The sequence below is a fragment of the Lagopus leucura genome, unplaced genomic scaffold, assembly GCF_019238085.1.
Source record: "Lagopus leucura isolate 7727_CA_CO unplaced genomic scaffold, USGS_WTPT01 35377-0_obj-0_obj, whole genome shotgun sequence".
NCBI lineage: Eukaryota > Metazoa > Chordata > Aves > Galliformes > Phasianidae > Lagopus > Lagopus leucura.
In genome coordinates, this window is record NW_024963414.1 from 67,402 (window position 1) to 80,978 (window position 13,577).

Sequence of the window (13,577 nt, forward strand, 5' to 3'; positions counted from 1 at the left end):
GCCTTACTCTTTTGATTATATTGCAATTATAACATCTTGGTTATACAGCTGCCCAGGGAGGTTGGAGGAGTCACCGTGCTGCAGGTACAGCGTTGCACTTGGGGGCACAGCTTAGTGGTATGGTGGTATTGGGTTGATGATTGGACTAGGTGATGTCAGTGGTCTTTCCAGCCCTAACGAATCGTGATTCTGTGGTTCTGTTTGAGGAGACTGAATTTAGTGGCTAGTGTTCACTCCCTAAGGTAAACATGAATAAAAACATACCAGTCCTGTCTCCACAAGATCAAGTACTAGCAGAATATTAAATCCTACCTTCAGCTAATCTGGAATCCCCTGATTTGAAATTTTCCTTCTTTGGGGAATTGGTCACAAGGAGCCAGCGAGGCAGGGCGAAGGCAGAAGGTGGCTGTGGATCCATGCAGCTGATGCTGCCATCACCCCATAGAAGCAGAGTGGCCTCCAGTGGCAGGAGGTGACTGTATAGACAGTGCATCTGTGCTCTTGGCTGCAGTTCAAGAGCTCATTGAGCAGGCAGAGGGAAAGAGGGGGTGTCTGCAGAATGCTGTTATGTGCTGCAGCACCAGCCAGCAAATGCTTCCTCCTTTTCACCTTCACAGCAGGATTTATGGTGCTCTGTGAGCCTGTTGTCTTGCACATTAAAGTGGTTGTGTGTAAGAGTGAATTTATTTAAATCTGACAGAAAGCAGTAACCATTCTGGCTTCCCATAATGCAGAATAGCCAGTGCACAGATCTCTTCCTGCTGTTCAGAGCTTTTTCTTCCTAAATGACTTTTGCTGTCTTTGCAATATTTAATGTCTCTAAATAACAGAGCCAGTATGCCTCTACTGCTGCAAGATGCTACCTCCATCCTGGTCACATCCAGGTTGAAATTTGAGCCACAGGTCAGACATCCCAGTTTGTAAACATCTGTCTCAAAATCCAAATTTTTTTTTGCATCTGTTGCCCAGAAGTCCTAAAAGCAGCCCTCAGCAGAGGCCTGAGGAATGGTTTGCTACTCTGGTAGCTGAGTGCAGGCTGTATAAGGAGGCTGTAGAGTGCTACGTTTTGCCTGACAGCAAAGAAAAGCTGTGAATCCATGTGGATGGGATCTCATGGGGTGTCCCACGTTTCTGTAGACCATCTGGAACTCCACCAATGAGCTTCACCATCTTTTCATTTGTGTTCACCTAAGGTGACATCTTCCACAGTAGAGGTTCAGTCTTCCTTTGCCAAACTCGCCCTATGCTGGTTCTCCATTGATTTATAATGTAGGACAGAGAGGGGAAGGTCTTTTAAAGAATGTTGCACTTCCTTCTGCAGAGCACCTCTCTTGTGAAGAAAGACTGAGGGAGCTGGGGTAGGCAATAGGAAGAAATTCTTTGCTGTGAAGCCCTGGCACTGCTGCCCAGAGTGCTCTGGGTGCTCCATCCCTCAAAGTGCCCAAGGCCATGGATGGGCCCTGGGCAGCCTGAGCTGGGGAAGGGAGTTGGAACTGGATGATCTATAAGGTCTCTTCCAACCCAAACCACTGTATGATTCTATGAAAAATGAGCACTATGGCCCATAAACACAGTGAAATGCCAAAACAAAAATTCATCTACTGTAGATTGCAGGTGTCATCTGCCCCTAAAATCCTATCCATGCTTCACAGACATTCGTACAGCATTAGAAGGATATTACCCAAAAAGGGTGATGTTTTCATGAGAGGAAAAGCCTCTTTTACTGATAAGAGAGCAAGTGGAGCTTGGGGCTGCTCTGTGTGTTATGCCATGGCTGTAAGCAAATCAATGTTTGCTTGCATGCTTCCTGGAACATACAGGCAGGGCTATTTGGTATCAGGGACAATTGCTGTAATGTACAGTGATGTAAGGTTGCTGTCTTATAATGAGATGTGTAACCTTTATTTAAATGGTCAGCATGGATAGCAACCTGAGATGGAGCTGGGAGTGACCTTGTGCCCACCCCGTGCAGCTGGATGTCAGAGCAGCAGGGGGTTACAGATCTCCCACAGCATATGTGCTATAATTACCCCGCTTCACGTTACTGCCTTGAAATCCCAGCAATGGATTAAATCTACAGGCCCCTCCCTGGGGAAAATATCTCCTTTTGTTCATTCCTCCTGTGTGAGTCATTAGTGCAAGACAGGTCACACGGATGGAGGGGCAGAGCTCAAGAGTTATTTGCTTTTCCTTTAAGATTCCAAACTGGCACAGTCCTTAGGGATGGCTGGGACTTTTTGTCAAAATTGTAGTTAAAATGGTTCACCTTTGTTCTGGATGAATCATGTCTCTACTTTTCAGCTCGCTATATATCACTTTATCATGAATTCTTGCTTGCTCTGCGTTGATGGCATTTTTTGTTGTTTTTGTTATTTTTCCCCTAAAAAAAAAAAAAAAAAAAAAAAAAAAAAAAGATTAAATGGGCATTTTAATCCCAAAAAGGCTTAGGGATGATCAGTGAAGACAGAATGTCTGCAGAGATCCTGCAAATGACACGGGGAGGGTTTTTTCAGTGCACAGTGTTTGCATTTGGCGTGCTGTTCCAGAATCAGTGCGGGATGTCAGGCTCTTTAGAGCAGTGAATATTCATTAAGCCTGCCAGAGGCAGAAGCTGCAGTCGGTACAGCCTCCGCAGAGGAGGCAGGGAAGGGAGAAATCAGGTTAATGACTAGCTTTCTCTGCAATTTGCTTCCTGCTTATTGCCTGATCTCCATTTTAAATAAATTCATTTAATTAATGTTGGTTGCCACTTTGACCCAGGGACAGAAGGGTCTGTGATTAATGATGGGCGATTCCTTGACTCACAGTGGCTTTAGTTGGTGTGTTCTGGTGGTTAGGAAAAGAAGAATTTGAGAAGATTTCTTTTTATTTTAAGAACGATTGATGATTTGACTGAAAGCTTTTATCTAAAGCATATCCTGGGTCTGTGAACCACCAAAATTTTAAAGGCAGGGACAAAGCAGTGAACAGAAAGCAAGCTGCTGTCTTGGCTGAGGATGTCACACAGTCAGAAATGTCTCTGCAGAGAGGCAGAGCTGCATAGAAATGCTTTCCTGTCCTCCCCCTGAGCAGAGCACATCTGTTCTAGCATGGATTCTCCTTCTGACAAAGGTTCTTAAAGAAAGCAGCAGAGGCAGAGGAGGTAGTGCTGATCTACATGATGCTCAGGATATACGGGCAGCTCGCGATATGGGAAACGAGCACCGCCTGTTCCTAGTAAACAGCAGATTGGAGCAGTGGGGCTATGCAGGGGCAGAAAGAAAACACATGCACCAAAAAGGAGAGAAAAATATCAGTGAGATAAAAATTGCAGTCTCTATCCAGGCTTGATGGGTTACTAATGGGAGGACTGAGAGATTCCATGTCCTGTAAGCAGGCACCTGCCCCTACAGTTAGAGTATGTCTTCATTTCAGGCTGACTGTACCCATCTTTCAGTATTTTGACTTTGTTCCACTTATGTATCAGCTCAGCTGGTTTTACAAGCTGATGAACAGCAACCCTTCAATTGAGTGAATTTGCAAAAACTGCATTTGGAAGGACAGCACCATAACATTTCAGTGACAGATCCGTACTTTGGAATTTTGCATCACAGGATCACCTAAATTATACCTGTGTTATTGCTGTCATAACTAAGAGGCTCTTTCAAGGGTGGAAATGGGGCCACCATCACAACATGGCTGCACTTTCTCAGGCATTTCTCTACAGAAGATACCAATGCCTGCAGAAGTGAAAATCCCATGGAGGGATTAGGGCTCAGAAAGAGGTTTCATTTTGCAAATAGTTGCTCAGGATTTTTGTGGCTGTCCTTGTTAAACAGATTAGATTTCAACTTTTTTTTTTTTTTAAGTACTTTGGCACGGCTATTAGTACAGCATCCTCTGAGCCATACTGCTGCTTAGCTTGGCTTCTGAGCATGGATTTCATCTCATTTCTTATTGGCCATCCAGAAGCCAGCTTTCTAGTTTGTACTGGCTCACCAGGGTTTATCCATAGTTAAGGAAGCAAAGGTAAGACAGCTCTAGTAGAGAGAAGAGAGGAGTGAGGAGAATCCACTTCATCTAAAATACTTGTTAAAGTTGGGTTGAATTGCCTTCCTAGGATGCTTGTCTCCTTGGTGAAAAATAGATTGGGTACCTGCTATTTTGGTGGCTATTTTGGTTAGGAAGGAGAAACCTCACTCAGTGATCACATCTAAGAGAAAAATAAAAGGAGGGGGGAAAAGGGCAAATAATAATGAAAAAATAGAGGCTTAGAGTTTAGGTCCTGCCCTTTGCAAATCTTGTGCCCAGTACAAGATGGGCCAACATTTTGGGACTATGGAGTCTCTATCATCAGCATGATGCTCTGTCTAGTGCTCTCAGAGCTATTAGGTTTTGATGAACAAGTGCTTATTGACTGTGATTAGTATGGTTGTAAAGCCCTGTAAGAGGTGGAAGGCTACAGCATGTGATGTGTAGTGCCTCTGGAAGAGAAAAAGGTAGCTAAACACCATAGCAAATGGTTCAAACTTTCAGCCGTGTGATTTTAGGATCTAGGTTTTCTTTTGCACCCAAATCTGCCCAGTGCATTTCAGGTAAAAGTTACTGGCCTGAAAAATAGGTATTCAGAAAGGCAACGTAAAAGTCCTTTCTTCCCAACTAAATACACGAACTACTCGACTGCAAAGCCTCAGTGGTTGTGTGTTCCATTTAAAGTCCACTGAGACAGTTGTATTTTGAGACCACGAAGAAATGGAAGGGGTGAAAAGTTCATTTTCCCTTTTAGCATGCAGACACACGGGCGAGAGAGCATCAAGAGCTGCAGGTGCAACCTAGATTCTGAGTTCTGCTGCGTGCACACATTTTAAAAATGATTTGATCTTTCTGTATGAAGGCTGCCATATTCCTGGAGAATAAGTCAAAGAGGAGAGGGAACAGTCTCCAAAGTTATACCAGGAAATGGGCAGGGTGTGCACTCCTATGTATGCACTATGCCTAAAGAAAACTGGCCAGCCACCTATGTAGCTCTTGGAAGAGAAGTTTGATGTTTCAGTTGAACTGGTATAAATGTAGCTGAGGGATTTGCTTTATTTAGATATTCCTCTAAGTTTACCAAACAACTTGAAGGCATTTAACAAGACCCAGCAAGCATGAAAGAGAAGCGCAGCCAATCCCATTAAATGTAAAATAGCACATAAGTGGAAAATGTTTGTTGTTAAATTCCTGCTGATAAGAAACAGAAGAGATGTTTGAGGGAGCTTTGAAAACTCAGTGGTACATGACATTTATCCTCGATCTGAAATGGCTAAACATGCAATGCTCCTAGGATGGCTGAACTGTGACCTTCCAGCCTGCCAGTCCAAATGCAAACACATTACCTGGTAAATCAGGCAGAAGTGAAATTTCCCGAGGAGAGTGGAAGCCCCTCTCCTAGGAAACGAAGGCTATTAACTCATTACGTTCTGCCCATCTCAGTCTTTTTGCATGTAAGCTCTCCACACAGCTGCAGGGATAATTGGTTTCCTTTGGCTTAGCGAGAATTAAGGAATATAATTAATATGCTTAGTTTGTATGGCAACAAACATTGAAGGTCTGGGGGGGGGGGGGGGGGGGGGAGAAAATCACATAGAAATGCAGGCAAGCACCCTAGTCTTTAGGTGAATAGAGATTGCAAGGTTGAAATGGTGGGCTCGTTGTGTTTGGCTGCATGATGTCAGTTGGATTTGTGATATGTTTTACTGACTTCATCTGGTGAGTGGATTTGTCTGGGCAGAACCAGATTAAAGGGTCAGTATCCTGTTCTCAATCAGATTTCAGTAATGCAGGCATGTACGTGCAGCCTGTTAGCCTGGAAAGAGCTTTCATTCAAGGAAAAAAAAGGTACTGCACTGCAAGGGTACCCTCTGTTCTTAAAAGCTCTTGCAAGTTTTCTTTATTACAAAAATGGGTAATACAGAGTCATTGCCTCGTTCCCTGTCTTCAGCCTAATACGGCCACATTGAAATGCCATGGCCAAATGTTAAAACAGTGAATGGCCACATGTTAAAAATAAGATGTGTTTTGGCTGTGCGGTAATGGCAGTGAGATCCATTGAGTGGTGTTGTAACCTTACATGTCTCAAACCCATTTTTAGGCTGTTCACTGCTGCAGGGCCATCCCCAGCCAGAGCAAGAATGGTTCAGAAGTGGTTGGAGGTCACCTTCAGCTGTTTGTGGGTTGTTTTGTTTTATTTTGTTTTGTTTCTGCCAAGAACAGGAAAATAGCATTGGGTCTAGGCCAGAATTGTTTGGATTGAAGGCTGCACAGCCTTGTTGGGAAGGAGGACTTTATTTGTCAAACAGGGCTTAATTTATTGTGTACTCTGTGGAAGTTCACATTTTATATTGCTGAAAAGAGACAAATGATAAATAATTTGGAAATAGGCCAGAACACATTTCACATTTTCAATGCTCACATGTGTAATTTATTGCCTCAAAGAAACAAAAGCAATATGAAATGTACCTGACCAAAATATTCCATTAAGCAGAAATGAAAGCTGGTTCGTATTAATGTATTTAGTATGAAAGGGCTTCTTAGGACATTTCCATTACCAACAACAAGCATTAAAAATAAATCTGAAGCTGAGAGTTAAGGTCATAGGAAACATACAGAACAGCTTCAGCTCACCAAAACGGAATAGAAGAACTTCTGCATTAATAATATCTTAAAAAAAATAAATATATTTGAGACTCAAGAGATTAAATTAAGGTCACTGAAAGTACTTCAGCAGTTCCTGGAAAGAACACAAACTCAAAGTTAAAGCTGCTTCATCATCAGAGGCAGTCTGAGGACAAAATGAAGAAGCTCTTCTAAATCTTGATCCAACATCATGTTGTAAAAGCAGCCGTATAAACTCTTTAAAAAAGATTCCCTGTGGTAAAACTGTTACACAGGTAAAGTCAGAGGCAATGCTGATGTGTACAGATTTCTCTGGCTCTGTAATGTGGACACACTGTGTAAGTATGAAAAAGGTAAAGAGGAATAATCTTGCCAAAAGTGTTTGTTTTGCTGCCATGCAGGAAAGAAGCTGTCAGGCAGCAAAATGTGTCCCTTAGCTTTTGAATCAGGGAAGCCCTATGTATGCACACAACACATGTTCTACCTCACAACATAGAAAACTGTGTGAACACCATTACCATCCTTTCTTCCCCACTGGAGATCTTGGCCTGTTTAGCTGGGCAAATCCAATCCAGGATGCAGTGGAGAGACTTCATGAGAACCACAAGATTAGCAGTGTTTGTGTGTTATTGCAAGAATTTGTGTGTGGCTATGAGTGTTACAAGCATGGCAGGTTAATATCGTGCTTTTAGGGTATAGATAAGAACATTTTTTTCATCAGATCTGATGGCTTTAGGATCAGTGCATAAGCACTGAGCTTTCACCTGACCAGAATCCCTCAAGTACTTAAAGGGATACACTGAAGTGAATATGTTGTACCTATCCAATTTGGGAACTGTATAAACTACAAATACTCTTCAGAGTGTGAGAAGACACAAAACAGCAAAGTTTTAAGATTTTCCATCATGTGAGAGTATCTCATTACACTGAAAAATTGTCTTTGCTGAGGCAATGTGCATGAAGGTTTCCATCTTACTGGCTCACTCATGGCAAAATCATGGAAGGAAAATGGAGAACTTATATAGTGTGAGGCTAAATCTGGGGACAGAACTTATATTTGCCTGCATAAAGTGTTGCAATCTACCATATAGCAATGTTGATTCAAGAAAACGAGAGATGGTCACCAGGCTGATTTTTTTTCCCAGCCTTTATGTTGTGACATTGCAATAGGAAAAAAGGAACTTAGTAGTGAGGAGTTTCTCAATTTGAGGACTCACTGCAGTATTATTTCCTTCCAGACCATTTTTTGACAGCTCACCACGAATTTGGCACTAGCCCTTTCTGATTTCCCCCTTCACATATAAATGAATAGGTTAGAAGAGCTTTCCATCTCTCAAGAGTCACCACATTTCCTGGCAGAAGAGCAGATGGGTAGAACCTCAGCTTGAGTAACTCAGTGAATATTTCTGAGGTCAGGTTCTACATCCTGATTGTAGGAGTCCTGTGTCACACCTGTCCAGGCAAACACTACACCCGTGTTTTTTGCTCCAGGGCCCTGTCTGCTGATCATACTGCAATACATACATACCAACTCAATCCCTCTATTGAGAATTCTTAACACAACTGATAGGATGGTTTTCTGTGGTACTCAGCATGGATGATGTGCATAAGTTTGACTCCCCCTGCCCTTGGACGCTCCTCTAACACTATCCCAAAAGATTTAGCACCCTCAAACAAACCCTGGTGCTGTGCAGCACTGATGCTTGGGTATCATGCTATACAAAACACCAGTGGGCTGTTTCACAGCAATCTCTTATTCTGAACACTTCAAATTCAGAAATAAAGAATACAGAGAGCAATGCTCTGGCACAACAGGGAATCCAAAGCACATGGAGCCGAGTGGTATGGGGGTCAATCTAGCACTGAACAGCTGGGACGTGGACTAGTCAGTAACACCCAGATAAGCAGCTAGACCACCAAGACTCAGCACAGGCATAGGCTAAAGCCACAAACTTCATTTATGAGGCTAAATACTCACTGAATCCTTGTATATCATGACATTTTGAGCTCTTTTTGCTGTTTTTTGACTTTTTCAGAACCTGAGGCAGGAGAGGTGTCCCCCCCAGTGGGAGCTGGTGTGAACAGCAACAGCTGGACCTTTAAATTTGGACCCGGCAATTCGAAACAAGGAGGTCCTGGTGAGTTGCCAGACAAATTCATTATCCCAGGATCTCCTGCAATCATCTCCATCCGGCAGGAGCCACCAAACAGCCAAATTGACAAAAGTGACTTCATAACCTTTGGCAAGAAGGAAGAGACCAAGAAAAAGAAGAAAAAGAAGAAGGGAAACAAGACTCAGGAGAAAAAAGAAAAGGGCAACAGCACCACTGAGAACAGTGACCAGTGAGGGGTTTATAATGAAAGAACCCCCTTAGCCAGTTTTTGTAATAATGGCAGATTTCTCCTATGTAGCAACTCCCAATTTCTTCCTCCTGTTAACAAATTTCCTGTACATACAGACTTCAGAAAATCCGCAGGAAATTCATGGTGTCTGTCTAAATTGCTTAACAGGTTTTGTCTTGAAAAGCTTTATTAAGTCTGGTGTTAACTCTTTTTCTCCACTCTGGCTTGTTTTCAGAATCTAAAAAGCAGACACAAGTTTCCTTTCTCCTACGCCGAAAAGGAGAATCTTCACAGTACAGCCAGTGAGAGGTTGGACTCTCTGCACTGTGGTTCCTGTGCTCCTGTCTTGATGACACTTACAGGGCAGGTTTAAAAGTTTTAATATTGTGCACCCTCTATCTGATTGGAAATCTTTGTGTGCAGATGTCAGCTAGGTGATAAGAAACCAGGTTGTAAGATGCAAGAAGAGCTGGTAAATACACAACAGAGGAAATACCTAACAAACTTACACGATCAGAGATGTTCAGGCTGGGGAGGAAATGTCTGAAAGGTGACCAGACTTTTCAAACTTTGAGAAGTCACTGTGTGGGAATACTGAGTCTTACACATGACGTATTGTACACACTCCTACAAAGAAAACCTCACATTTACAGCTCTTTAAGATACCATAAATGTTATCTTTTTACCAAGCAAGCCATTGGGAACTTGTCCCTGGGAGCCCTGCATTACCCCAGCAAGGCTCTAATGCTGTAGGGAGGGCTGGGCTGACATCCCGGTATGTGACTGACTGTGATGCTCTGTGTCCCTGTTGCCACTCTTTGATTATTTTGCACATTTTGTCTCTGAAAAGGTCAGAGTTTTTCCACGACACTTATGCAAAAAGAGAGAAAAAAGAAATGTTAACTATGCTGTTTGTTATCTGAGATATTTATTTATAAAGAAATATAGCTGTAAATGTTATAGAAATATGATGCCCTTTAACCCAAACAGAAGTCAATCTAGAGCCATTATAAATTAAAATTGCTGCTACTAAAGTGCTTTAGAAAAATTGCCTGAGACATCTGTATTATATCGGCCACTTGCCAATAACAGCTTTATTCTGTCGGGTCACTTGGGGGCTGCCTCTTGCATGTTATTAATGAATACATGAATTTAATTTTTTTGCATTAATCTGCACTTTCAATACACCTTTGCATACAAACTGTCCTAATATGACGAAGCAGAAGCGAACTCCTCACGCAAATGGATTTACTAACCTGCTAGTTCTGTGCAGTACCTTGGTGTTACCTCCTACACACCCCTTTTCTGACTTTAATTTTACTTTTTCTATGAGATTATGAATTTCTGACCCTATTAACACTTATTATGTAAAATTCAAGTACTGTATGTATGCTGTATGCTCTTATAAGAATCCTGAAATATTTATTCTGTGCTTGTGTATGTGAATGTCAATGCAACTATTATTAGAGTGGACTTTAAGCTTTACCGTTGAATGTAAATTCATGATTTCTTTTTTTGTACACTCGTGAAAAAGTGGAGTAGTGTTAATTTTTTAAGCCACTGTTGATTATCAGTTGTTCTTTTTTTTGTGTATGAAACACAAGTAAAATATCTTTCTTAAATCAAGCCATGCATGCATTCTGAGATTCATTGAAGCTAAAGCCCTGTGAATTACTAAACCTATAATTGGAGTGCTAAATGTGATTGAAGATGCTGGTATAAAACCAATACATGTATTTTTAAAAAGAATAGAGCTGATGAGGGAATTCCACGGAGTTTTCTACATTACTGTACCTTCACAGAATAAAGCTCAAGTGTTGAACTAATTGGAACTGCGTAAGAAACTACAGAGCTCTCACATTGCTGCCAGTCGCTCTAATCTAGGATCAAAGAGAACAACTGGATTTCTTGAGACGTGTCCTGGATGGTTGACGTTTCCAAACTGCTGACAGTTCAGAGCAGGTCAATTAGTATTCATTTGAGAAACCTGATGCAAGTCTTAAATCATCACAGAAGATAAAGCTCTAATAAAAGAATGAATCTCTCAAAGTGCAAACTGCCGAGAGCCTCATGTGGTCTATTCAGTTTTCCTTTGCTACCAGTCTTGTTTTACTGGCAATAAAAGCAATGCTACTTGATTCAATTTCAAAGTCTAGCCTAGAGGAACAAGCTTATGGTTTGGGGAGGGAATTGTTCTTTTCTTTGGCATCTGGACAAACTATGGCTTGCAGGTCACAATTGGGGTAATGCATTCAGCTGGGAGTTAGGGGTTACTGTTTGAATATCACACAAGAGAGGATCAGACGTGGCCAAGACCAACAAGAATCAAGAAATTAAAATCTGTTTTATCCTCCTACTGACAATAAAGTCAGGACACCAAAACTCATTAGCAAAGAACTTGCAATTCGGGAATATATTTTTTTACCACTTGATCAATTTACTTCTCTTAGAATTCATGTATTGCCTGTGAGCTTATTGTCACTGAGAAATTTGTTTGTATGAATACTAGATTGGTGGACAAAACCACGGGGCTTTTAAAATAATTAAAGCTGAGTTATGTTGCTTCCTAATTACATCTCATTGTTGAGAAGATATTTTACACTGGCCTTCTGAAATACAATCTTGTGCCATTTTTTTCTACTCAGGATTTGGGTCATAGAACATCAGAGGCTGCGGTTCCAATTAAAATTTTCCAGTGATCTTACTAAAGGGAAGAACATAGAACTCAAAATACATTTCCCAAAATTCATACCTAAAAATCCACTCTGGAATTAATTGCAGTCAGCTTTGACATCCTTTAGGGTCATCTTTAATTTCTCCTTCCCCTCCATTCACTTGATTTGCTTCAAGGACTGCTTCCATTTTTGGAAAACGTCATTGTGTTGTTAATTGACTTTCTCCCCAAGAGAAATGTTGAGTAAGCTACCTTTATAGACCAGTGCTTATTAGTACATGACGCAGTGACCACAATTGATACAATTCATGTTGGATAATCAAAAATAGATACACCTATTCTGGGTCTTGGAGACCTCAAGGCTCCAATAAATACCATTTCCTCCAGGAAACCTCATCTTATTAGCTCCCTAATCAATGTGCAACATATTTAGGTACAATGAAGCTGGATTCTTCCAGTTTCTTTCCACCAAACACTTCATTTAGAGCTTTCTGTTTGTCTAAAAATCACCTGTTCTCAAATTGTAATTGCATTCTTAAAATGTAAAGTCAATCACTGCCTTTCTTTTACACACTTGGCCCTGTTATCTTAGTGCAGGTTCTCACTAAGCTTAACACCTTTGTGCAGTCTTTCTTCCTTTGTCCCATTCTCCCCTACCTGTAGTTTATGGATCCCATAAGCTACAGGCATTCATGAAGATGTTCAATTATTAACCTCATTAGAGTCCCAAAGAAGGAATGGGTTCCTCACATTTGCTGCTGCTTAGTAATTTGAGAATTACTATTTGTTCCTTGACACAGATATCCTTTATAAGATGATGCCATGAGTCCCACACTCTTAAAGCTCTTGTAAGTTTACAGAGTTAGGACTTAAATTTTGGCTACACTGAAGTCCTTTGGTTTCCTCCTCCAAATGTCTCTGAAGGAGAAATGAATGAACAGTATTTTGATATCATCACATAAAAGTTAATCTACACAAAGCAATTGGAAAGAACATGCAATGCAGTAACAAGTTGTGAGTACGAAGGGCATGATAAGGTATGTATTAGGCTCCTTGTGGTGCTTGAGCAAACGAGTGGCTGACTTAATGCTCACACAACTGAACATGTTAAGAATATAAAGAACTGCTGTAACAAAAAAAAAGTGCTGGGATAACGACCGTGTGTTGCTTAAGCACACATTAGAAAATCAATATCACTAACATATGAGTTGTTTCTTACATTAGCTTTTAGTATGAGGTTGCTGTGTTCTCTAGAGATTATTCTCTATCACCTCCATTCCTCTCTAATGAGTCCACAACACTCTCCTGCACTTGCAGATAGATATATATGCATATGCACACACATAGTGTACACACATGTATATAACACATAAAAATCCAAGTCCTGCTTATGTTGCTATTCAGGATATTGCCACACTGACTCTCAGCAGTAATGCTACTTAGGAAATCTCTGATTGAATCTAATTTTTCACAGTGATGTACTAGGGTGACATTACATACTTACTTCTGTCTCGTTCACATGCTTTTGCGTGGCTTACAGAAATGATGAGAGGAGTCCTTCTGCATGCAGTAGCACATCATTGCTTCTGCCACACTGGAAGGAGGTGACTTTACCCTGCACCTTGGGTTTCCTTTCATAACCCAGCAGCATTTAATGCAATCACTCTGACACTGAGGTTTTAACATCAAAAGATAACAGAGATTTAGCAAAATAGGTCTCTCATAACTCGTACAGCTTCTCAACTGTTAAAAATGTTTGCCTGTTAGTAGTGCCAACAATTACGACTACTGCATGAAGAAAGACAACGAGTCTTTCATCCACATTTTAGAACTGAAGTCAAGGGCATATTAAAAACCAAACATGGTAGACTTGAAAAGCATATTTCAAAACCAAGATCCTGATAAAGAGCTGGAAGCAGTAAAC

General features: G+C 41.2%; 1 protein-coding gene across 1 annotated transcript in view; it reads left to right on the plus strand.

Annotated features, from left to right (window-relative positions):
* LOC122191128 (protocadherin alpha-C1-like) overlaps positions 1-11,039 on the plus strand; it is a 75,374-nt gene extending 64,335 nt beyond the window's left edge. The window contains 2 exon segments of the mRNA XM_042891318.1: positions 8,673-8,774; positions 9,215-11,039. Coding sequence (XP_042747252.1) covers positions 8,673-8,774; positions 9,215-9,285 — 173 coding nt within the window. The 3' untranslated portion in view covers positions 9,286-11,039.
* Positions 11,040-13,577: the final 2,538 nt, after the last annotated feature.